We start from the raw sequence: 26,593 nt of genomic DNA on the forward strand, positions 1-26,593 counted from the left end.
GTTTTTAAACAATGATCCCTACTTCGAAATTATGCCATGCATATAAACATCCTCTCCACATGTACGCTATCAAAACTGCTGGAGATCTTTCATGCTTCTGCCAAGTTAAGCTTTTCTTATCGAGATTGTGAGGGATACAAGGTTAAATTGTTCAAACTTTCCTTAAAATTACCACTCCTTATTCATTCCAAATATTAGTTCCAAATGACCAGTGAATTGCCTTCACTTCAGCTGCACCCTTCCTCAAATCAGACCGAAAGCGAACACTGGTGTCCAGTTGCAGTTTCACTGATGCTTTGTTCATTAAAGTAAATCCTTTTACTTTTAGATTCAATAATCCGTGTGATGAAAGAAAATTTATATCAGTTTTCATGAATACTTGATTTTTTTTACATGCCACCCACAACCAGATCCCTCTGAATCCTCGAATCCCGAAATCTTTCACAATTTAGGTAACATTTACTTTTATTCTTTCACACAAAAGGGACAAGTTCACATTTTTCTCTTCATTTCCCAAACCTTTGTCCACACCATTGCAAGTTTGAGATAATTAATACTGATGCACCACTCTTTCACTTGGCATGTCTTTGAAGATTAGAATAAAGATTATAAAGACACACACATTTATAAAAACAGAGATCCAATACTCTATTCAGTACGACCTACCTGGTAGTTGTAATTATCTCGAATTGCACGGATCCTTATAATTTTGCTCCCTGTTTATTTTATCAGACGTAATGTGCATTTGCAAAGCACTGCAGTTTTTTGGCAAAGAAAAATCTTTTTTTCAGAGTTTTTTTTTAATTCTTCTATTTAGAACTGCCATATATAGAATAATGAACTGTTTCAACATATTTCAGGAAGAAATTTCGAAGATGGTGAGCAAATAATTCCCAGCCACATGTACAATTCACAAAGAAAACAATAGATCAATCAAAGGTGTTATTTCGACCAATTTAGGTGTGTTGTGCTTTTTGAATACTAATTTCCCATTTAGCTTCTTACATAACAATTCCTGCCTTGAGCAGTGAAGCTTATCATTTGTATACTTAATGATTTTTAGAGTTTTAATTTAATACTTACACTTTTAGCAGAATAAGGTAACCTATTTAAGAATCTCTCACAATAATTAGACAAACCTATAATTTCTGAATGCTTGAAATTTATAATTCTGCTCAGCTTTTTCTTTCTTGCAGTTAATCTAATGGCGATTCATATTCTTTCACGGGGGAAGTGTGGTCTCTCCAAATGCATCACTCGTTACTTAACCACCATGGCAGCAGCGGATCTATTAGTTATTATTATTGACCTGATGCTTAGACATATTCCAATTATTTATCGGGACCATTTTTATTTTATGTATTCCATCCCTGTTTGTAACGTCCATGCCATCCTGCTTTATACAGTGACAGACTGTTCAGTGTGGTTCACTGTTGCATTCAGCTTTGATAGATTTGTGGCAATTTGTTGTCTGAAACTGAAGTGCCAATATGGCACTGAGAAAACTCAAGTTATTGTTTTGGGAACACTGATTATATTAAACTTTTCAAAAAATATTTTCTGGTATTTTATGTTAACTGAGAGATATTTGCTTGGCCACAGCCCCTGGTTTTGTGCTGTAACAATCATGGCTTTGCTATCACAGTCCTGGATAGTCATTGAGACGATTCACTACATTCTGAATCCCTGCATCCCATTTGTTCTTATCTTGCTGCTTAATGCTTTGACTGTCAGACATATTTTAATGGCCAGCAGAGCCCGCACAAGACTGAAGGTTTACAGCAACAAGGAGAGACCCAGAGACCCAGAGATTGAGAACCGGAGGAAATCCATAATTCTACTCTTTTTTATATCTGCCAATTTCATCCTCTTATGGGCCATGCTCATGGTCTATTCTATATGGTACAGAATGTCATGGTTGGGATACAGTACTGGATATCTCCACGAATTTGTTCAAGAAATGGGATTCATGTTGCAACTCCTGAGTTGCTGCACAAACACTGGCATCTATGCTGTGACTCAAACAAAGTTCAGGCTTCAGCTGAAACATTTTATGACATCTCCCTTCATTGCAATTTCTAATTTCATTAAATGATTAGAAAACATATAAAAATGGATATTCCAGCGGCAAAGGCCATTCTGGCACTGCTGAACTGGACAAGATCATCAATTATTTCAGTGGTGGAGATATAATTGTAACAATCTCTTCCCTCACGGGATCTCTGATTTAGGCATAGTGAAGAGAACCTTCATTCCTGCAGCGATGGTCAGATTTATCTGCTGCTTCATGGCCCCATGAATCACGTGCACTGGAAAGGTGTACTCTGAAGAGCACTGGAAAATGTGAGGAGTCTTCAGTCATTTAGCACATCGACCTTACCCTGCAACACCAACACGAACATGGCTGATTTAACACATTTAGTCCTGACAAATCTGAAAATCCGAAAATTATCATTCTATGACTTAATATATTCAAACATGAATCTCTGCAGTGCTCTGTGGGGGAGAATTCCAACATTTTGCAATTGTCTGAATAATAATAAAAGCTTTCTCTGACTCACATACCTCAGTTGCATCCCTCTGATGTTGAACTTTATCTACAAGCATCTATCTTGTCTGTACTGTCAATTGCTCATAAGCTTCAATGAGATCAGCTTTAATTTTTCGAAACTTTAAAGATTGCAGGTTAATTTTGCACAATCACTCTTTATAGGAGAATCATTTCATTCTGTCGTGCAATTATAGCATACATTTTATGGTCAACCCTCGATGATAATAATGGGAGGCATGGTGGCACAATGGTTAGCAATGCTGCCTCACAGCACCAGAGACCTGAGTTCTGCTCCCACCTCAGGTGACTGACTGTGTGGAGTTTACACATTCTCCCCTTGTCTGTGTGGGTTTCCTCCAGATGCTCCTATTTCCTCCCACAGTCCCTAAAAACGTGCAGGTTAGGTGAATTGGCCATGCTAAATTGCCCGTAGTGTTAGGTGCAGGGGTAAATGTAGGGAAATGGGTCTGGGTGGGTGCGCGTTGGTGTGGACTTGTTGGGCCGAGGGGCCTGTTTCCACACTGTAAGTAATCTAATCTAATCTTTCCTTCTAAACGGAGAGAAAAACTGTACACAATGACCTCAATGTTTTGTGAACATGCTACTATATAATTGAAGCAAAATGTCATGATCACATTGAGGTCTGTAAAGCAGACCACTGGAATATATATATTTTATCCCAGTATCAGAGTAAAATTATACGCTCAGCTTATTCTCATCATGCATAATCTTTGTCACTGACATGTCATTGCCTGTCACAATTCACTATGTACCATCTTATAAATCAATCGGAACTTGTTACAGTGTTGTAATAAAAGTTCACGATTTTAAAGTATTCACTAAAACTTTCCAGGTTTAACTGATTTTCAGACTCATGTTGATCCAAAACTTGGATTAGGCCTCGACTAAAACATGGATCACTGCTTATTGCAAGTATTTAAACTTTAACGCCATGAAAGCAGCGACCAACCATCAAATGTTACTCTGCAGGTGTAATTTCTGATTGCCTTTCCAAAGCAAACAAAATCTCCCTTATTCTTACGACGACAAGCCAGCAGACAAAGACAAATGAATCAGAAACAAACGAAATTTGAAGCAAGTTCAGTGGTTCCAAATCACTCTTTGCTTAGATGACCCTTTTGTTTCAGATGTCAGCGAAAACACTGTTTGATGTCATTCTCGTTTTCTCCCCACGCTTCCAGCATTATTATGGCTTGGTCACTGACTGAAATCCTTAAGTTATTAGTTAAAAATCACAGTTTACAAGCAGAACTAAAGAGAAAATGAACTTGTTTCCTTTAAAATGACTGAAACTCTTACTGCTGAGAGCAGAGAGACAGTTTCTGTGCTCTTGGACCTCAAATCATTTTTCCCAACCCAAGGTGTTCACTTATCAGTGAAACAAACGCATAGTTGATGACTGGTGGAAGGATTCTGTCATCGATATCGCCATAGTAGAGCGGAGACCTATCGATATTCTTGGCACCCATAAACGTCTACTCCATCTACTCTGCATATCTCTGGACTGTGAGGAAACTGAAGAACCGGCAGGAAACCCACGCAGACACAGGCAGAATGCGTAAATTTCACAAATTTCCCGAGTTTGCAATTAATCCGAGTTCTCTGTCTCTGTGAAGCAACTGTGTTCACCACTGAGCCATACTGCCACCAAAAAAATCTTTTTTTGGAAGCATTTTCAGTGTGAAAATAATTCGACTCCAACCTAATTATTACACTGAAGAAGCTGGAAATATTGCGAAGCCACTCTGGGGCTTATTTTACCTGGAAATTAACTGTATGTACTAACAATATTGTGTTGTTTTAATTTGTGCAAGTTTGAGGTTGTTTCAGATTTTTGGAAGGCAAGAAATAAGGGGAAACAACCGTCAGATAATAAAGTAAGTTCAGAAGAAAGTTGTCGAGTATGTGCCGTGACAGCAATTGTTCGTGAGGAGGACGTGTAGATATGGGCAGAGCAAGCAAGATCAGTAGCAGATTGGGAAAGAGTGAAGGTTGAACAGGTCACACGGAATGAAGAACGATATGGAGGAAATAATTGTGCCTGAGAGTGGAGACTGAGTTTCACAGCGTTGATATGGAGATGTGAAATGGCAGTGAAGGGGATGGGGCGTAGAATAAATTAAAGGGAGAGATAGCAATAAAGATTTATTGAGATGATGGGAAAAGCTGCGCAACTAATAAACCATTCACAATTATTCATGAGAGTTGCTGTGTTTTTATTTTCTGTCCGAATGCTGTCTTTTTGAGTGACATTTCAAATTGGTCTCACTCCTGTGGCTTTTTCCTTTCAGTATCTCAGTCTCTTCCACCAATTTCTTACCATTTCGAAGTTTTAAATTACATTTGTGAAGAACATAAAGTCAGCTCGTGATAACCTGTAATTTTGAAACTGAGCCTCAAATGGTTATTCCCATAGAAAACAAGAAAACACAGGTCTGATTGTCTGCAATGAAATTGAATTCTACCCAAATCGGTAGTGTGGAATTATTAAATTTGCTTTGCACCCTTCGGTTACTTGGTCAATAACATCAGTGGTCAAAGGGATTAATGGTTGATGTGGCTCTTGAAGCATTTCCTGGAAAATATATTGACTGAAACACTGCTACAATATGTCATTTTCAAACATCTCCTTTCATTTCATTGAATTGTAAGTAAATGAGTTGGCACATTAGTAGCACCACAGATGGCGTAATCTCAGAGCCACTGAATATATGGACATAGACTCAAACTCCATCATAGCAGGTTACATTTGTATTCAGTAATTAAATAAAGAACTCTAGAGAGTAATGGCAAATTTTCTCTATGTTCCCTATAATGGAGTAATCTGGTTGGCCTACATGCGACTCCAGAAATGTGCTTCTTTGTTAATTGTCTTCCAGCAATATTCAGGGTGCAATAAAAGCTGGCACAGCGCGATCTTGCTTGCATGAATTATTAAGAAAAAACATCCCTCCTTGCATCAATTATTCCAAAGTAACTGCTTCTGTTAAACTGTGTTCACTTCAGTTTTATAATCCTTGCGTTCTTGGGAAATCCAATGTACCATCCAAACGTCTTACGAGGTCTTAATTCCATCCCCATATTCCTCGTGCATTATGCCTTTGTACACCGCAGTGTCTCAGTTTACTGAACATTTCGAAAGCAATGAACTGTCGTCAGTCTTCTCCATCTTTCAAGCTGGTGCTAGATCCAAAATTTACTGTTGGGTACCCTGAATTCAAAAGCATTTGATCTCTTCCTTACTTCACTGCATTCTACTTCAGACATTCAAATAGATTTCATGCTTTGAATTCTCAATTCTGATGGTGCGTAAATAAATGATAAACAATCTTCCTTTCATGCCATAGAAAATTGAAAAGAAATATTGAGCAAAATATCTTTTTCCCTCATTAAAGAAGTGTGAAACGACGACAATTTCAACGTAGAAACGTTATGTCTTTCACTCTGCTCTGCATCAGCTCAGAATGTTCCCTGCTTATTTTTATTTCCCTTTTAGTTAACCTCATTGTGGTCGTCATCCTGTCTCACAGAAAGTGTTCTTTGTCCAAATGCTATCTGGTTGGGATGGCAGTGGCTGTTCTTCTATTCGCTGTCATGGAAGGTAAACTGAGGTGGTTGGCTGCAATTTATTTCCGAGATTCATATCTCCTGATTACTCCTGCTTGTTGTCTCATGACCACGTTGAGCTTTGCAGCCACAGTTGTTTCCATTTGGCTCATTGTGGCTTTCACCCGTGATCGATTTGTGGCCATTTGTTGTCACAAGTACTGCACTGAAAAAACACAGCGGCTCTGGTTCTAACAACAGTGAGCGTACTGAGCTGTTTGGAGACTCTTCGTGCCCACTTTACACAGGAAGCTCGATTTATGATTGTTGCTGCTGTTCCTTGGGAATGTATATTGAAACAAAGCTTTGTTGCTTCTCGGCATGGACCACATTTGTCATCTTTTGTTTCATATTAACTCCCATTCTTCTGTTCTTTCTTGTTTTACTCCTCAATATTCTGACTGTCAGACGCATTGAAGTGACAAGTCGAGTCCGACATGGTCTCCATAGCTGCAGCTTGATAGGGAATCACAAAGACCAAGAGATGGAGCAGCGAAGAAACTCTATTATTCAATTCTTCAGTATATCTGGCACTTTCATTGTTTTATTGGTAACTTGGGTTGTTTATAATAGAATATAGAGCATAGAATAATACAGTGCAGGTTAGGCCCTCCATGTTGCGCCGACCTGTGAACTATTCTCAGTTCATCCCCCTACATTATCCCATTATCATCCATGTTCTTATCAAAGGATTGTTTAAATCTCCCTAAAGTGGCTGAGTTGACTATATCAGCAGGTAGGGCATTCCATGCCCTTGCCACTCTCTGAGTAAAGAGCCTGCCTCTGCCATCTGTCTTAACTCTAACACCCCTCAATTTATAATTATGCCCCCTCATACAAGCTGACGTCATCATCCTAGGGAAAAGACTTTCGCTGTGAACCCTATCTAATCCTCTGACCATCTTGTATGTCACTATCAAATTCCCTCTTTGCCTTCTTCTTTCCAAAAACAACAGACCCAACTCTCTCAGCCTTTCCCCATATGGTCTTCCATCCAGAGAGGCAACATCCAGATAAATCTCCTCTGCACCTTTTTCCAATGCTTCCACATTCTTCCCGAAATATGGGCACCAGAACTGTACACAATATTCCAAGTGTGGCCGCACTAGTGGTTTGTATAGTTGCAGCACGATATTGCAGCTCTGGAACTCAATCCCTCTGCGAATGAAACTCCGCATGCCTTCTTTACAGCACTGTCCACCTGGGTGGCAACTTGCAGGGATCTATGAACAAGATCCCGCTGCACATCCACACTACCAAGAATCTTTCCATTGACCCAGTACTCTGCCTTCCTCTTATTCTCCACAAAATTCTCACCTCACATTTATCTGCAAATTGCAAACATATATGTTTTTGCATCCTGCTCAGATATACTTATATAACAGAACAGATGTCAGGCATGTAACAGCTCCTCAGTACATGTACTAACATTTCCATTTACACTGTGACGCAGCGAGAATTCGGAAATGAACTCAAGAACAGTGTAAACTTCCCATTGACACACATTGCAAAATTAGTAAAAGCTCGATCCTGTTTAGAACAATTCTAGACTTATCCTTGGCCCAAATATGCTGTCGGTAACACAGGAACGATGTCCAGGCTAGAATAAGCCTCAATCTGAAAGAAACTTCAATAATCGCCCCAGCCATCAATTGGTGCATCTTTTATTGAGTGGCAAGGTGGTGAGCTTGAATTGATAAGCTGTGAGCAGAACCTCGACGAGTGGGTGCAGTGCTTTGTGTGTGGAACACATTCAGCTATCCATTGTGTCATTAATTTTGTTTTGTTCTGAATAAAACATGGCTGAATCAAAGACTTAAATTCACACACATCACCAATGCTCCCATTCCCTCCTCTCACTTTTGACATAACCATTTACTTGTCGCTTCCTCTCCCCAGAGACATGACATGTGGAACTCTTCAAATTTGTAGCCTCGAGAAGAGCGGAAATCTGCACAGAGAGGGATCAAATGGGGATGTGTCTGATTGGTCTGAGGCCTCCTTGAGTAGGGATGACATCAGTGTTGACATCAGGAATGACAGCATCAGCAAGGCTCAGGAGTCGTATGTAATGTGAATGTTTTCACCTCTTTTGTAATGTTCACTCCCAACTCTATACATCTCTCATGGGGAAGATCATCCCGCTTCTCCAAAACAACTTCAAAATCAAATCATCTCACTCTCATGTTCATCGTACAACATAGGTTGGCCACTTTGACCACCACCATGCCAATTCTGCAGCTCCTAAAGAGCATGATAATTGGTGACAAGGTGGTTTTGTCATGAGCACTGCTGAGTCACAGGACCAGGCATCCGGGTTCAATTAGCAGAAAGTGAGGACTGCAGATGCTGGAGTATCAGAGTTGAAAAATGTGGTGCTGGAAAAACACAGAGCAGCAGAATCGACGTTTCGGGTATAAGCCCTTCTTCAGGAATGAGGCTGGTGTGCCTAGTGGGCTGAGATAAAAGGTAGAGGGAGGGAATTTGGGGGAGGGGCGCTGGGAATACGATATGTGGAAGGAGGTGAGGGTGATAGGCTGGAGAGGGGGTGGAGTGGAGAGGTCGGGAAGAAGATTGCAGGTCAAGAAGGGCGGCACGGTGGCACAGTGGTTAGCAATGCTGCCTCACAGCGCCTGAGACCCGGGTTCAATTCCCGACTCAGGTGACTGACTGTGTGGAGTTTGCACGTTCTCCCCGTGTCTGCGTGGGTTTCCTCCGGGTGCTCCGGTTTCCTCCCACAGTCCAAAGATGTGTGGGTCAGGTGAATTGGCCATGCTAAATTGCCCGTAGTGTTAGGTAAGGGGTAAATGTAGGGGTATGGGTGGGTTTCGCTTCGGCGGGTCGGTGTGGACTTGTTGGGCCGAAGGGCCTGTTTCCACACTGTAAGTCTAATCTAAAAAAAAGGGCGGTGCTGATTCCTGGGGTTGGGACTGAGGTAAGGTGAGGGGAGGGGAAATGAGGAAGCTGGAGAAATCTACATTCATCCCGTGTGGTTGGAGGATTCTTAGGCAGAAGATGAGGCGCTCTTCCTCCAGGCATTGTGTGGCCAGGGTCTGGCGATGGAGGAGGCCAAGGAGCTGCATGTCCTAGGCGGATTGGGAGGGGGAGTTAAAGTGCTCAGCCACGGGGCAGTTGGGTTGGTTGGTGCGGGTGTCCCAGAGGTGTTCCTTGAAATGTTCTGCAAGAAGGTGGCCTGTCTCTTCAATGTAGAGGAGACCACATTGAGTGCCGTGGATACAGTAAATGATGTGCGTGAAGGTGCAGGTGAATTTGCAATGGATATGGAAGGATCCATTGGGGTCTTGGAGGGATGTGAGGGGGAGGTGTGGGCGCAAGTTTTGCACTTTGTGTTTGCAGGGCAAGGTGCCGGGGGTGGAGGTTGGGTTGGTGGAGTGTGTGGACCTGACGAGGAAGTAGAGCTTCAGGGCAGAGGAGAAGACCTGAGGGGGGGGGGGGCGTGCAGTGACAGAGGGACTTGCTGAGATCCTTGTAGAGGGAGGAGAAGAGCTTCTTCAAGGTAGGCATCCTTGCAAGAGGATTCGCTGTAGGTTAAGGTTCAATCCCACTTCTGTTTGAGTCTGTGTTTGAAGTTTGCAAATTCTCCTGTGTCTGTGTGGGTTTCCTCCAGGTGATCTGGTTTCATCCCACAGCCCAACAATGTGCAGGGTAGATGGATTAGCAATGATAAATTGCATGCGGTTTGCAAGTTAAGTGGATTAGCTACCGTAAATGTAAGTTACTGGCATTGTTTGGGATGCTCTTTGAGGGTTCATTTGAAATCCATGTGTCGAGAGGCCTGCTTCCACACTGCAACGATTCTATGATTGTAATCATTGAAGTAAAGGTCTTTGCTCGTCATTATGCAATCGCTCCTCAAAAAAAATCATCTGTCTTTTAATTCTTGAGGAATTAGACATGCATTGCCTTATTTTGATACTGAGGTGAGAAACGAAAAGCATATAAGTCTCGATCTTAAAGTGCAGATAGACTGGCTGTGGGGAGATCAACGTTAAAACTGCTGAAATTTTTGAAGAAATGATGGAAAGTATCCTAACTGCATGTTTCTACATTGCATGTTACATTGTGTTCGCATTTGACATGGAGGAGCAGATTTGGAGGCGGACTTTGGTCAGGTGTAGAAGTAACAGAGTTGTTGTCATGGGTGACTTCAACGTTCCTCATATATATTGGAACCACCTTCGTGCAAATATTTCAGATGGATCAGATTTTGTCAAGTCCATCCTGGAGGGATTCCTGACTCAAAATGTCGGTAGGCCGAGAAAGGAGAGGCCATATTGGATTTGGTGCTTGGTAACGACCAAGGTCAGGTGTCAGAACTCTCATTACATAGAACATAGAACATAGAAGGATACAGCGCAGTACAGGCCCTTCGGCCCTCGATGTTGCGCCGACCGAATCCTACCTAACCTATACTAGCCCAATAACTTCCAAATGCCTATCCAATGCCCGCTTAAATGACCATAAAGAAGGAGAGTTCACCACTGATACGGGCAGGGCATTCCATGAACTCACAACCCGCTGTGTGAAGAATCTACCCCTAACATCTGTCCTATACCTACCACCCCTTAATTTAAAGCTATGTCCCCTAGTAACACCTGACTCCATTAGCGGTAAAAGGTTCTTAGTATCTACCCTATCTAAACCCCTAATCATCTTATACACTTCTATCAGATCTCCCCTAAACCTTCTCTTCTCCAATGAGAACAGCCCCAAGTGCCTCAGCCTTTCCTCATAAGATTTTCCTACCATTCCAGGCAACATCCTGGTAAACCTCCTCTGCACTCGTTCTAAAGCTTCCACATCCTTCCTATAGTATGGCGACCAAAACTGCACACATTGTGAGAACATTTCCGTGAGAGTGATCACGACTCCCTGACATTTACTATAGTCATATGAGCAAGCGGTATGAGAAAGTATTCACTTGGGGAGGGAGGATTACAAAACTATTAGGCAGGAGCTGTAAAGCATACATTGGGAATAGATATTCTCGGGGAAATGAAACACATAAATGTGGAGGTTCTTTAGGGAGCACTTGCTGCTTGTGCTAAATAGGTTTCTCCCACTGAGGCAAGGAAGGGCGGGAGGATGAAGGCAATCTGGATGACAGGAGATGTGTAACATTCAGTCAAGAGTAAGGCAGACAGAAAGGATCTGACGAATGGACTAGGACTGCTACAAGGGGGGCATGAAAAAGCTTTAGCTGAAAGGATGAACAAAGTCCCCAAGGCTTTTATATGAGGAACACGAGGATAGCCAGAGTGAGGATAGGGCCGTTCAGGAATAGTGGAGGGAACTTGTGCCTGGAGTCTGAGGAGGTGGGGATGACCTTCACGGATTTTTTTGCTTCAGTATTAACTACCGAGATGTAACTTGACGTTTCTGAGAACAGCGTGAAACAGGTTGATATGCTGGAACAGATTGATGTGAAGAAGGAGGGCAAGCTGGCTATTCTGAAAAATATACGAATAGATAAGTTCCCTGGGTCAGTCAGAATATACACTAAGTTTCTTCAGGAGGTAATAGAAGACATTGCTGCACCTTCAGCCAAATCTTTGCTGTCCACTGAAGTAGTACCACGTTGCTGGAGGGCTGAAAATGCTATTCCATTGTTCAAGAAGAGGAATGGGGATAACCCTGGGAATTGCAGACTAGTCAGTCTTACACTGTTGCTGGACACACTATTGAAGAGGATTCTGAGACACGGGATTTATGACTATTTTCATTAACATAGTTTGATTAGCGATAGTCAGCATGGCTTTGTGAATCAAATAATGTGGCACAGGAAACACACAGTAGGTCTGGCAGCATCCGCAGAGTAGGAGAATCAATATTTTGGGCATAGGCCGTTCATCAGTAATGTGGATTGGGGTTGAAGTGTCTGAGATAAGACGGGCGTGGGGTTGGAGGGAAGTTAACAGGCAAGGCGATAGATAAATATAGGTGGGTATCATGGTGATAGGTCGGAATGGTGGATGAAGCAGACAGGTGGGAAGGAAGATGGACAGGTAGGAGAGTTGAAGAGGGTGGGGTTGAGTTGCAGCGTTGGATCTGGGATGATTTGTGGGGAGGGCAGTTGAGGAAACTGGTGAAATTGACATTGACGTGGTGCAGTTGGTGGGCTCCAAGGTGGAATATGAGATGTTCTTCCTCCAGGCGTCGGGTGGCTTGAATTTGGGAGTGGAGGAGGCCCAGGACTCGCATGTCATTGCCAAAGTGGAGGGGGATTTGACGTGTTCGGCCGCAGGACAGTGGGGTTGTTTGGTGCAGGTGCTGTGGAGATGTTCTCTGAAACATCTTTCGAGTTGGCATCCTGTGTCCCCAGTTTAGAAGAGATTACATAGAGAGCAATGGACACAGACAGTTAGGTGTTGAATGTGCAAGAAAATCTCTGCTGGATGAGGAAGAATCCTTTTGGGTCTTAGATGAAGATGCGAGGAAGATGTGTGTGCAGGTTTTACAACTCTTGTTGCAGAGGGAATGGTTTGTGCAGAATGCTGATGGGGTGGGGAGGGAAATATATATCTGGTGCTCGAATCTCGCTGTAGGTGGTGGAAATGGCAGAGGATGATGCGCTGCATTGGGAGATTGGTAAAGTGGAATGTGAGGGCCAGTGGAGTTCTATTCTTGTTTGGGTGTGAGGTGTGGTGTTTAAGGGCCAAAGTGTGTGCAGTGGAGGAGATGCTCTGGAGGGCATTGATGACGACTGTGTGGGGAAATTTCAGTCCTTGAAGCAGGAGACAACCTGGGATGTTCTGCAGTGCAATTGCAACGCCTGGGAGCAGATATAGCAGAGGCAGAGGAATTTTAAGTAAGTGATAATGTTTTTTACGGGAGTGAGGTGGGAGGAGGTGTAGTTCAGGCAGCTGCGGGAATCAGTGGGTTCAAAGTAGATATTCCTGTTGAGCCGGTCACCAGAATTGGAGATGGTGAGGTCCAGGAAGGAGAGGGAGGTGTCTGTCATCGTCCAGTTGAACTTGAGGTCAGAGTGAAAGGTGACCATGAAGTTGATGAACTGGTCAACTTCCTCTTGGAAACCCTTGTGGATAACCCTTTGGAGTGACTGAAGTGGGAGGATTCGAAAAAGAACTCGTTCAGGGCGAGGACCAGTTCAGCTAATCAAATGAGTGCATCAGTGGAGGGGGGTTCTGTTTGAGTCAGTTGAGAGAAAGAAACAGAGGGCTTGGAGACCTTTGTCATGGTGGATGGATGTGTGCAGAGTTTGGATGTTCATAGTGAAGAAGAGGCATTGTAGGTCAAGGAAATGAACGTCATCGAAGAGGGAGAGTGCGTGGACAGTCTCTGAACCAAGAGGAGTAGGACGGCGTCAAGGGATGAGGGGAATGTTTGGTGGTGCAGGGCAGTCAGGTTTATGAATTTTAGGGTAAGAGATAGAACATAGCATTGAGAGGTTCTGGGACTATGCAGTTGGATGCTGTGGATCAGATGACCCCTGAGGTGTTGTGGATAGTCTAGGAGACGATCGTCTGGCTAGTCGAGGGGACTGTAGGAGGTAGATTCCATCAGCTGGCACCACGTTGCAGCAGTATACAGGTCAGTGTGCCAAACTACCACTGTGACCACCTTTCTCCTCAGGTCTGATGGCGAGGTCAGGGTTGAACTGCAGGAAATGGAGCGCAATGCATTGCGAGCGTGACAGCTTGGATTGGGTGAGTCGGGTGGACAGGTTGAGGCTGTCAATGTCATGGCAGCAGTTGGAGATGAAGGGGTCGAGGGTGGTAACAGACCAGCTCAGAGTGCTCAAATGGATGGAGTACGTAGGAGGTAGGAGAAGCGGCCCTCAGAGATTGGTAGTGTGTCCTGATGAAAAATGTAAGCATGGAGGCCTCGGCAGCAGAAGAAAATTTCGATGTCACATGTATGGAATTTTTTGACCCCGAAGCATAGTGGGATGAAGAGGAGTCTTTTACGGAGGACTGATCATTCTTCCTCAGTAAAGGAAAGGTCTGTGTGATGATGAAAACTTGACAAGGCTCGGGAAAATGATTCGTTGCAGAGTTGTAGTTGGGAGTGGGAGCCCAGACTGTCTCGAGTGGGTGTGTTCATTTGAGCCGTCATCAAAAGAAATGATGTTAACCGTGATGGTCAAGGGGCTGGAAGTGATGCATTCGTTAGCATCCATGAGGACAGAAGTGGTGCTGAGTGTGGCCCCGGGGGTGGGGATGGGGGTGATGTCATCATTTGCTTCAGTAGTGTTGGTGTTTGTAGTGGCCACACAGCTAATGGCGTCCAAGCAGTCCGTGAGACAGGTTTGTGACCAGCAATTGTGGCTTCACAAGCCTTACTTAATTCTTTGAGAATGTGCCAAAACACATTGTTGAATGTAAAGCAATGGATGTGGTGTTAATGGATTTTACACCACATAAGGGTCCCCATGGCAGGGTCATTCATAAAGTATGGAGACATGGATTACAGGGAAATTTGACTGTTTGGATACAGAATTGACTGACCCATAGAATACAGAGGATGGTAATAGATGGAAAGTATTCAAAATGCTGCTTGCTGACTAGTGGTGTTCCTCAGGGATCAATTCTGGAACCTCTGTTGTTTGTGATGTTTATAAATGACTTCAATGACGAAGTGGAAGGGTGGGTTATTAAGTTTGCAGATGAAACAATGGTTGGTGTCGCTGTGGATCATCTGACGTCCTGGTGTAGGTTGCAACCGTACATTGAAAGGATGCAGACTGAGAAGTGGCAGATGGAGTTCAAACTGGAAAGCTATGAAGTGATTCAGTTTCAAAGGTTGAATTTGAATGCACAATACATGGCTAAAGGCAGGGTTCTTGGCATTGTTGGGTCCATATTCGTAGATCCCTCAAAGATGCCACCCAGGTTGATAAGCTTGTTAAGAAGTCGTATGGTGTATTGACTTTCCTTAGCAGAGGGATTGGTTTTAAAGTCGCGATGTTAAGCTCCTCCATAAAGCCCTGGTTCGACCACACTTAGAATTTTATGTTCAGTCCTGGTCTTCTCATTGTAGGAACGATGTGCAAGCTTTAGAAAAGGTGCAGAGGAGATTTACTGGGATTGACTGGTGGGCATGTCTTATGAAGAAACGTTGAGGGAGCTTGGGCTTTTCTCATTGGAGTGAATGAGGATGAGTGGTGACTTGATAGAGATGATGAGAGGGACGTGTCGAGTGGATAACCAGAGACGTTTTCCCAGCACAAAAATGGCTATTACGAGGGGACATAACTTTAAGGTGATTAGGGAAAGATTTGGGGGAGATGTCAAAGGTAGATTGCTCACACAGAGAGCTGTCGGTGTGTGGAATGCACTGCCAGCAGTGGTAGTAAAATCACGCACATTAAGGACATTTAAGCGACTCTTGAATAGGCACATGGATGTTAGAAAAATGAAGTCTGTGTATGTTAGTTCTGCCTTAGAGTGGGATACTCTTAAATGTTTCTTTGCCCAGCAGCAGCAGCATGAAGAGGGGAAACTGGGATAGGGGCATCTCGGGAGCAGTGAGCCACTGATTTGAACCCTTAAAAACTTACCTCGAGCACGGGAGGCCTCCATTTTTGTTTTTCAGCAGCAGCAGCACGAAGAGCAGAAGCTTGGATCGGGGGATTGTCTGGAGTAGTGAGTCACTGATTTGAGTCTTTACATCCGACATCAGAAAGCATAGGTTTCTGGGAAAGGAGGGACCTTTCATTTCCCTCCAGCTAGATAAGTGAGTGTTTTCTAAATTAGCAGGGAACGCAGTGCAAGGAGAGGAATGTTTGAGGTGAGGGACACCATTAGTGTCCCATCCAAGTGCATCTGTAGGAAATGCATGATATTTGAGTTGAGGGGCGCCATCAGTGTCCCATCCAAGTACATCTGCAGGAAGTGTACTCCTCCAAGAACGCGTTAGGGAACTGTAGAGGGAGCTGAATGAACTTTGGTTTATTCTGGAGGCAGAGGCAAGTAGTTACTCCCAGGCATGATGAAAGCTGGTAACAGTTCGAAGGGAGAATAAAACCAGTCAGTGCAGTATACCGCATCCCGTTGTTGTTTCCCTGAAAACAAGTATAGCGTTTTGGATACTGTTTGGGGAGGGTGAATGACTTACCAGGGGAATGCAGTGGGTTCCAGGTCTCTGGCGCAGAGTCTGTCCCTATCCCACAGAAGGGAAGACGGGAATGGAGGAGAGTATTAGATAGAGGGTTTGTTGGGAATGATCGAGAATTATGGGTGGTGTGTTGCCTCCCAGGTAGCAGTGTCCGTGATGTGTCGGATCATGTCTTTGGGGTCCTGAGGGTGGCCAGCCCCAAGTCTTGGTCCACGTAGGTACCAACAACATACCAAAGAGGGATAGGGGTGTAAGGCAGGATTCACGGAGAGAGGGTGGAAACTGAGAGCTAGAACAAACATGTTATCTCTGGTTTGTCACCGTGCCACAAAATAGCGAAGCAAGGAATAGGGAGAAATATCAGCTGAACACATGGCTGCAAGGATGGTGCAGGATGAAGGATTTCAGGTGCATGAATAATTGGGGCTCATTCTGGGGAAGGTGGGATTCTTACAAACAGGTCTGTCTTCACTTGAACTAAAGGGGTAGAAATATCCTGGGTGGGAAATGTGCCAGTGCTATTCAGACCTATTTAAACTAGCTCAGCAGGGGGACGGGAACCTCAAGTGTAGTTCCAATGCACAGGAGGACGACAGTAGGGAGGGCATGGACAGGATTTCACGGTCACAGGAATGTGCTGGCAGACAGCAAGCTGTGTGTCTACTTTACTGCCAGAGGTATCTGAAATAAGATAGTTGAGCTTGCAACACTGCAGGTACCTAGGACTTCAAAGTTTGGCCATTTCAGAGACATGGATAGGGCAGGTTCAGGTATTGATGCTCCAGATTCGAGGATTTAGAACTTTCATTGAGAACAGGGAAAACAGTAAAAGAGGGGGAGATGTGGCCTTGTTAGTCAAGGACAGAATAATGGTAGCTTAAATAATATTTGACAATGACTCGTCTGCTGAGGTGCTATGGGCTGAGGTTAGAAACAGGAGAGGAGAGGTCACACAGCTGAGAGTTTTTTTCAATAGGCCTCTGCAGAGTTCCAGTGTTGTGGAGAAAAGGATCGGCAAAACGGTCATGGGTAGGAGTGAAAGGAGCAGGGTGGTCATCATGGGTGATTTTAACTTCCTCACCATTGATTGCAAATGCTATAAATTTTGTACATCGGATGGATCAGTTTTTGTCCAATATATGCAGGAGGGATTTCTGGTACAGTATGTCAAAGAGCCGACAAGAGGGGAGGCCACACTGGATCTGGTGCTTGGTAATGAAGCAGGCCAGGTGTTTGGTTTAGTGGTAGATGAGCACTATGGAAAGAGTGACAATAATTCTGTTACATTTAACTTAGTGATGGAAAGGGATAGGTTTATGCAACAGGGCAATATTTATAGATTGGGGAATGGCAATTTTTATGCAATTAGGCAACAAGTAGTATGCATATAATGGGGTAGCAAAATGCAGGAGATAGGAACAAACAAAATGTGGAGTTGGTTTAAGGAACAGATATTGTGAGTTATTGATAGCTATGTCCCAGTCAGGCAGGGAGGAAGTGATAAGTTAAGAAAACCATGGTTTATTAAAGTAATTGCATCTCTTGTTAAGCAGAAGGTGGCTTATGTGATGTTGAGACGAGATGGGTCAGATGAGGAGATAGAGAGGTACAGATTAGCTCGGAAGGATTTAAAGAGAGAGATGAAAAGAGCAAGGAGACCACATGGACAACCTTTAGCAGTAGAATACAGAAGAACCCTAAAGCTTTCTATAGGTATGTGAGGAACAAAAGGATGCCTTGGGTAGGAATCGGATCAAGAGAAAGTGATGTCTGCAGATGCTGGAGATTAGAGTCGAGCGTGCGTTGCTGGAAAAGCACAGCAAGTCAGGCAGCATCCGAGGATCAGGAGATTTGACATTTCGGGCTGGAGCCTTTCATCAGGAATGGATGGATCACAAGGATTTCTAGTGAAAAACCTCAGCCCGAATCGTCGATTCGCCTGCTCCACGGATCTTGACTGACCTGCTGTGCTGTAATTTTATAAATAATTTTTTGTCTGTTTTAAAACCTGGTAGTCAATGTCGCTAACTTATTTCAGGTAATTTTCACTGTACACTTAGTGAAACAAATTGCAAAGTTGTGGTCTGGGCTGCCTGTTAAAGAATGTTTTGAGTGGCCTGGCCTAGTCCATAACAGATTTGGAGCTCATCTGGTGGGTGCTGTTGCCTTTATTGTGAATGCTGGTTTGGTCGAGTAGACAAAGTTTGGGATAGTAGTGGCTCTTTCAGTCTCCAAAGATTTTCTGGAAGTGGACGCGGTGACTTTGGAAGTTTTGCAAAAGGTGAATAAAACCAAGCTGCACGAATTAGCAGACAAGCTGGAATAGGAATCTCATGCCTCTGTGAGGAAAAGAGAGTAAATACAGCAGTAGCTCAACGTCTAAACTTGCTGGAGAAACCATCAGAATCTATAGTGATGACAAGAATTAAATTGCAAATGAAGCAGCTTGAGTTAGAGGTGAGAGATAAGGAAAGGGCAGCAGAAATAAAACCGTTTGAGTTCCAATTAAAAGCAGGAGAGAAGGAAAAAGAGAGAGCAGAGAAAGAAAAATAGAGAGCTTTTAAACTTCCAAACCGAACACTTATAAAGGAAAGTCAGCTTAAAAGGCTGAAGAGAAATGCTTAGTGAGGAAGACAGTGAGAATGTCTAAGCCCCTGTTAGTCAGAAGCACGGTGAGAAATGGTTTACGTATGTTCCAACATTGCCTAAATTTGATGAGAAGAATGCAGAAGCCTTCTTGTTATCCTATGAAAAGGTTAAATTTAAATGAAGAAAATTCAAACAAATGCAATGGCCAGTGGCAATGTGGGTTTTGGTGATCCAAATGAGACTAGTAGCTAGGGCTAGCGAGGTATTCGCATCATGATTAGGAGGTATCTGGGGAGTATGAGAACAAAAAAGATTAAGTGCGTTTGACCTTGTACCAGAAGCTATAGACAACGTTTCAGGAATCTAAGGAGGCACCCTTGTCAAACCTGTATTGAGTTTGAAAGGATCAAACAGAGTAATTTTGATAGATAGATAAGAGCTTTCAAAACCAAACAAATCTATTATGCCCTTAGAGAGGTAATTACTTTGGAGAAATTCAAATATTCATTGCGGAACAGCAGAGAGTTAAAATGGCAAGGTCAGCAGCTGAAGTGGCTGATGGTTATGGGCTGGTCCATAAAACTCGGTTTGGCTTCCAGAAACAATTTCAGTCCATGAGGGATAGAAATTTGAGCAAAGTGATATCTTCACGTGGAGAGGGAAAGATAGATAACAGTGAAGATCGTAAAGATAACATACCATAGAGTAAAAACAAGAAACCTTTGAGTGAGGCTAAGAAGTGAAAAAGCTCTGGTGTTTTCGTTGTCATACGGTGGGCCACATAAAATCACAGTGTTGGTGGATGAGGAGAAAGCCAGGCGTAGGAAAACCAGACAAGCCTGGAAGTTTATTGAAAAAGTAACAAAAATCACAAGGGCTGTCAGACAACTAGCTCAGAGTGTACACGGTGATCAGACGTTGATTAAGGAGGAATTGCCAGGACTGCTCAAAAAATATACATGCTGTTTATTCACACAGGCTTGGATTAGTAGTTAAGGAGGCTACATTATTAAGGGATACAGGATCCTATCAGTTCGTAAGGCTGAAGGATGAGGAATTATGTTGTCGCAAAGGACTACTGCCAGAAAATGTACTGGTAACAGGAACTTATGGTGAGGCAAAACGTGCTCAAATTATGTGAAGTGAGGCTAGAGAGTCCAGAGAAGAGTGGAAAATTTGTAATAGGAGTACTGGACAAACTCTCAGTTCCAGGAATACTATTTGTCCTTGCAAATGACATAGTTGATTCACTGGTAGGCTGCCTACACTAGTTGAAAAGACAGTGGAGATGCAGGCAACTGAAAAAATGAAAGATGTTTTTATTTTCAGGAATGTTTCCAGATTGTGTGACTACAAGATTACAGAGGCACAAGTTGAAGCAGGAGAGTTCAAAAGGCACAGATAAGAAAGCAGACATAGCTTTATCCGAGACGTTTTTGATCAAATAAGTGGGACAGAGCAGGAGCAAATGGAGAAACATGTAAGTATCTTTCGCTCTGCTCAGCTGATTGAATTACAGCAGAAAGATGAAAACTTAAAATAGTTATATCAAAAGGCATTTACGGAGAAGCAGAGTGAACACATCCCTGTGTGTTATTAATCAACAAATGATGTCTTAGTGAGGAAATGGAGACACTCACACATTCAAGTAGATAAGAAATGGGCAGAAATTCAACAACTTGTTTTGCCAGTAGTGTGCAGAAAGGAGGTGCTGCGACCGGCAGATGGGTTGCCACTTGGAGATCAATGAGGGGTGTGGAAAGCACAGATGAAGATACAAATACATTTTTACTGGCCTGGACTACACAATGATGCAGTTGAAGTTTGCCAGATGTGTCATACATGTCAACTAGTGGGAAACGCACAGGCAATAAGAAAGCCTGTATCTTCAATACCTATTCCAGCATTTGAGGAACCTTTCACAAGAGTCTTGATAGTTTGCATAGGACCTCTACCTGAAAAAAAGTGGGAATAAGTATTTATTATCAATAATGGATGCGTCGACTAGATTTCCAGAGACAATCCAATTATGCAACACCATAGCTGAAAGTGTTGTCAAAGAATTACTTCCTTTTTTATTTGATACCGACTGTGGTCCAATCAGGTCAAAGAGTAAACTTCACATCCAAATGATTTAAGGCAGTTAGGGATAGTTTAGGAATAAATCAATTCAAATCTACTTCGTGGTGTTGCGTAATGTGGTGAAGTTTAGTCCTTAGTCTGACCATCCAGAATCGCAGGAGTGCATGAGAGATGGCATCAAACACACTCAAGTTGCAAAGTTATGGTCTCGGCTACCTGCTTAAGAACGTTTTGAGTGGTCTGGTCTGGTCCATAATACAAGTGAACAAGCACCAACAGGCCTTTTGAAAACTAATGAAGAAATTCCAAGATGGAAGAAAAATTTTAAAAATCTGATTTGTGAAAAACAACTCAACATATCGTGCACAGGCATTTTAAACCAATTTTCAATCTATGCACAACCTTTCGCCACACTGTACAGCTGCACGACTGTGCACGTGTGTGCATAGAGCAGATTATAGGAGGGTAAAAGTTTGACATCGAGGTATTTTGTATTTACAGGATATATCTGCTTACAAAGAGCCAAAATGTATAAAAATGAAATATAAGTGATTCTTGTTTTGATTCCTCCTTGCATTCAACAATTTTCGTCTGAACAGCAGGTGTTATAAGAAATATTTATTTATTTATTTAGCTATTATGATGTATAAGTTATTACAAAGTCCTCACTATTTAAGGTGTACCTAAGATTGTCTTGGATTTCAGCAGATACTCTTGCGAATTATCACACTGTTTTGCATAAATCCCAATCCCTGTAAGCAAGTGCAGTTGGTCCATTCAACAGGGTGTTTATTTGGAGTGAAATATCTTGGATATATGTGGGGCACGGGAAGGAGATTGCACATGGGAATAAATCCAGTGTAAGGAACCTGCACTGAATGACCTCCCTTTGTGCTGAAGCACTTCTGTGGTTCTGCAATTAAATAACAACACTTGATGTCCAGCTGTGATCTGATATGAAGAATAGGAGAGAATCAAATTCCAATTTGCATCCAATGACTTTACAACCAACGCTGTTCTTTGACCTGTGGGAAAGGCTTGATAAGGCTTGTTACAGCTTTCATACATCAGCAATCATGAGAAGATAATCCTCTGGTGAACCAAAAAAAAAATGAAACATTGGTACTGCCTAAAACAGTCTGGGAGTGTCTCCTTCACGTTCAAAAATGATATCAGAGAAATTCTTTTGCATCCAGTGACTCCTCTGGTAGGAGGTTGTTCAGTTGCAAATTCAGCGAGAGTGGACAGTATTCACCCTTCGACTGGTAAGTAGAAAGCAATATTCACTCGCCACAAGTGACACATAATGACATTTTCAAAAATATGAAAATCTAAACATCATATGTGAAAGTTCAAACACATTACCATCAACAAATTGACAGTAAAAGTATTTTTCTTAGGATGATGACATCAGCTTGTACGAGGGGCATATCTACAAGTTGAGGGGTAATAGACTGAAGACAGATGTCAGAGGCAGGTTCTTTACACAGAGAATGGTAAGGGAGTGGAATGCCCTACCTGCTAATGCAGTCAACTCACCCATATTAGGGAGATTTAAACGATCATTATAAAAGCACATGGATGATTATGGGATAGTGGAGGGGGACGAGCTGAGAATATTTCACAGGTCGGCATAACATCGAGGACTTGAAGGGCCTGTTTTGTGCTGTATTGTTTGAAAATGCTCCAAAATTAATATTGTTACAGCACGGGGTAAACCCTCTGCTTAATGTAAGCTAGCACCCACAGTAAAGATTTATCCCATGCAGTAACCTGTGAAAATTCGAGAGGCCAAGAACTATTTAAAGTAAAAATTAACTACTTTATTTCTTAAAGTATAACAGAATATTTGACTAACTACTATTTACAAGACCTTCCTCTAACCTTTTTTTACTTTCACCTTCCACAATACTAGTCTGATAAAACCGCCCAATTAAGATTTACCAAAATTCAACTTTTCAAAAACCAGCCAGATAGCAAATCTTCTTTCCTTCTTCTTAGCGATTACTGCTTCGAAGGTTACTATTCGATAAAGGTACCTTTAAGAGAGCAATTTTTTTGGGCAGTCTCCAGATGTCGTTGGCTTGAAAGTTGTCCTCCCAACTGTTCAATTACCCGGCTCTTATACCCCCAAAGTATCGGTTGTTTCGTTGTTCTTTTAAGATTGTCAATACACTAAATTCAAGCTTGATTGGAATTTAGTATGTTTTCGGGGTATAATTTAAACTGATTGGCCTATTTCAAATCTGTTTTTGACTCCAGGCAACCCAAGTAATATAGCTTTCGACCCAGTGTTACATTGTTACTTCTTTGAGAATACTTGGTGCAGTCAGGTAGTTTTGCTAGTTTTTAACTTTCTTAAAGGTACGGTATACCCACAGAATCATAACAATATATTAGGGGTTCAATGCACCATAAAATAAACTTGACTAACCAGAGCAATGCTGCAAGAGAAGGACAGATCCGAGGAGTACTGCACGAGGAACTCATTATCTCACTCCGCAAAGCCTGGCCATCATTGACAAGGCAAAAGTCAGGAGTAATGTGGAATTCTTTCCACATTCTTGTATTGGTGCCCATCCAGCAGCACTTGAGAAGCTCGACACCATCCAGGTCAAAGCATCTTCTTGTGTGGCACCACATCCAATCCTTGTACCTGTGATGCTCTATAGCTGAGCGTATATGCATCAAAGACATATTACAGAACTTAACTAAAGCAACGCCAAAGCATGGTCATAAATCACCACGATTTCCAATGAGAAGGACAGGAGCCGCAGGTAACTGGAAAGTCTGCCACTGCAAAGTCTCCTCCAGGGCACTCATAACCTTGTCTTGGAATTATATCATTGTTCCTTCAGTGACACTGAGTTTGAGTCGTTTAATGCAGCAGTTCAAGCTGGCAGCTCGCTATCACCTTTGTGTGGAGCAAATTGGGAGAGGCAACAAATTCTGTCCCAGCCAGCAATAGCGATAGATTGCACGGACATAAAATATCTGACAAAGTACACTGTGAAATTCAGACTCATACATCGTTTGGCCAGTTTTGAGAAGAGTTGTAGCTCAGGTTGAGTTTCTAGATGTAGCTTTGCTTGCTGACCTGGAAGGTTCATGTTCATAAATTTTGTTACCATACTAGGTAATATCATCAATGAGCCTCCAAATGAAGCATTGGTGGTATGACCTGCTTTCTATTTATGTGTTTACTTTCCTTGGATCGGTGATGTCATTTCCTGTGGTGGCGCCATTTCCTGTTCTTTTTCACAGCGATGGTGAATGGGATCCAAGTCGATGTGTTTGTGGATAGAGTTCTGGTTGGAATGCCATGTTTCTGGGAATTCTCACATGAGAATGGATGTGAGAATGCATGTGTTGTCACAGTCGAAATTGTGTCCTTCCTCATCTGTACGTAAAGATACTGGTGAGAGTGGGTCATATCTTTTTGTGGCTAGTTGATGTTCATGTATCCTGGTGGCTAGTTTTCTGCCTGTTTGTCCAATGAACTGTTTTCCTGCAAGGCATTTTGTAAATTACATTAGTTTTGCTTGTTATCTGTACAGGGTCTTTCAAGTTCATTAGCTCTGCTTTAGTGTGTTGGTGAGTTTGTGCACTACCATGATGTCAAGAGGTCTGAGTAATCTGGCAGTCACTTCTGAGATGGCTTTGATGTAGTGGAGGAGAAAGTGATGTCTGCAGATGCTGGAGATCAGAGCTGAAAATGTGTTGCTGGAAAAGCGCAGCAGGTCAGGCAGCTTCCAAGGAACAGGAAATTCGACGTTTCGGGCATAAGCCCTTCATCAGGCTGATGAAGGGCTTATGCTCGAAACGCCGAATTTCCTGTTCCTTGGATGCTGCCTGACCTGCTGTGCTTTAACCAGCAACACATTTTCAGGTCAAGCAGCATCCAAGGAACAGGAGATTCAACGTTTTGGGCATTCCTGAAGAAGGGCTTATGACTGAAACGTCGAATCTCCTGTTCCTTGGATGCTGCCTGACCTTGATATAGTGGGGAGTGGTTAGGGTTTTGGATGTGGTTCGTCTGCTTGTTTGGGTTTGTTTGCGAGAAATCAGTGGAGTTTGTTCATTGGATACTCGTTCTCTTTGAATACACTGCATAGGTGATTTTTCTCTGCTCTTCATAGTTCCTCTGTGCTGCAGTGTGTGGTGGCTCATTGAAATAATGTTCTAATGCAGCTGCGTTTGTGGATGTTGAGATGATGGCTTCTGTAGTTCAGTATTTGGTCCGTTGACACATTGACTTCGATCCCATTTACCTCCCCCGAGAAAAAAGAGAGGGAATAGCATCACCACAAGAAATAACATCACCAATCCAAGGAAACCTAGGCACATAAATAGAAATCAGGCTTCTTCCAGAGGCTCACTGATGATGTTATCTAGTATGGTGACAAAACGTCTGAAAACGAACCTTTCAGCTCAGTGCGCAAACCTACATCCACATTGTTTGGCCATGGTCTGACTCACAAACCTTTCAAATGAGTAGATTCTGTTCTTCAACTACTCTTTTTTGATGAATCAAATTGGGTTTCTCACTCCCTTTATTAATTCCATATTTCCTGCTTGTTAACTGTTTTCAGCAGAACTGTGCTGTCCTCCCCTTTCCCACGGTTCTCTATATCCCCTCCCAATTCATTCATATTTGATTCCGCCCTGGCTCCCATTCTCCACTGCCACATTGTGATTAATCGTTTCTCCCAGTCCCATTAGTACAGCTATATTCCAACATGTACCCTAGCCATTCACATGCATGCTTGTCCTTGTCTGGTCTGCATTGTGGCTAAATATTCAAGGCTTTTCAGCCTTGCTGTATCATTGTTAAAGTTCTGTGCCCATTCAATTCATGCAAGTCTGCCCTCTTGCATCACTGTCTGCCTTTTCCAGTCTTAGCCTTCCACCTTCCCAGCCATTTCTGCCACTGCAAACTACTTTTACGTCAGTCTTTCTTTCTCTTCACATGTTGTGATTTGACTCTCCATCTGTCTGTCTGCCCACTGCCTCTCTCCGTTTTACTCCATCTCTCATTGTATTTCTCCATCCCTTAATGTGTCCAACGCCTCCATTGTGTTCCTCTCCCTCAATTAGTCTCTTTGTACATAGAACATAGAACATAGAACATAGAAGGATACAGCGCAGTACAGGCCCTTCGGCCCTCGATGTTGCGCCGACCGAGTCCTACCTAACCTATACTAGCCCAATAACTTCCAAATGCCTATCCAATGCCTGCTTAAATGAACATAAAGAAGAACATAATTTGTTGTGTCACTCACTACATGTATCCAGTCCTGTGATGACCCTCCCGTCCTCAAGAACATACAAGATTGCAGTGCAAATTGATTTTGATTCATGTATGTGGCAACAATGGTGTCGTTTTAAAATAATCCCATCTGCCTACACATGGTCCATATCCATTTACTCCTGAACTGTTCATCTGTCTGTCGATATGCCCCTTAAACTTTGAGATAATATCTGTTTTTACCCCTCACCTGGAAGTGAGTTCCAGGCAACTACCACTCACTGTGCAAGAATTCCCTTGCACATCTACTTTACACCTTTTCCCTCTCACCTGATGCATATGCCATCTCGTATTTGATACTTATATCCTTTCAAATTAAACTCTGCTTATCTACCCTG

General features: G+C 42.7%; 1 protein-coding gene across 1 annotated transcript in view; it reads right to left on the bottom strand.

Annotated features, from left to right (window-relative positions):
• Window positions 1–2,211: 2,211 nt before the first annotated feature.
• The window catches only part of LOC132836889 (NACHT, LRR and PYD domains-containing protein 3-like), a 76,302-nt gene continuing 51,920 nt past the window's right edge, over window positions 2,212–26,593 (bottom strand). The window contains exons 11-12 of the mRNA XM_060856454.1: window positions 13,029–13,259; window positions 2,212–2,334 (exon numbers count right to left, since the gene is read on the bottom strand). Of these exons, the coding sequence (XP_060712437.1) occupies window positions 2,212–2,334; window positions 13,029–13,259 (354 nt within the window). The remainder of the gene's footprint in view (window positions 2,335–13,028; window positions 13,260–26,593) is intronic.

Source organism: Hemiscyllium ocellatum, chromosome 48 (genome assembly GCF_020745735.1).
Source record: "Hemiscyllium ocellatum isolate sHemOce1 chromosome 48, sHemOce1.pat.X.cur, whole genome shotgun sequence".
In the NCBI taxonomy this organism is placed as follows: domain Eukaryota; kingdom Metazoa; phylum Chordata; class Chondrichthyes; order Orectolobiformes; family Hemiscylliidae; genus Hemiscyllium; species Hemiscyllium ocellatum.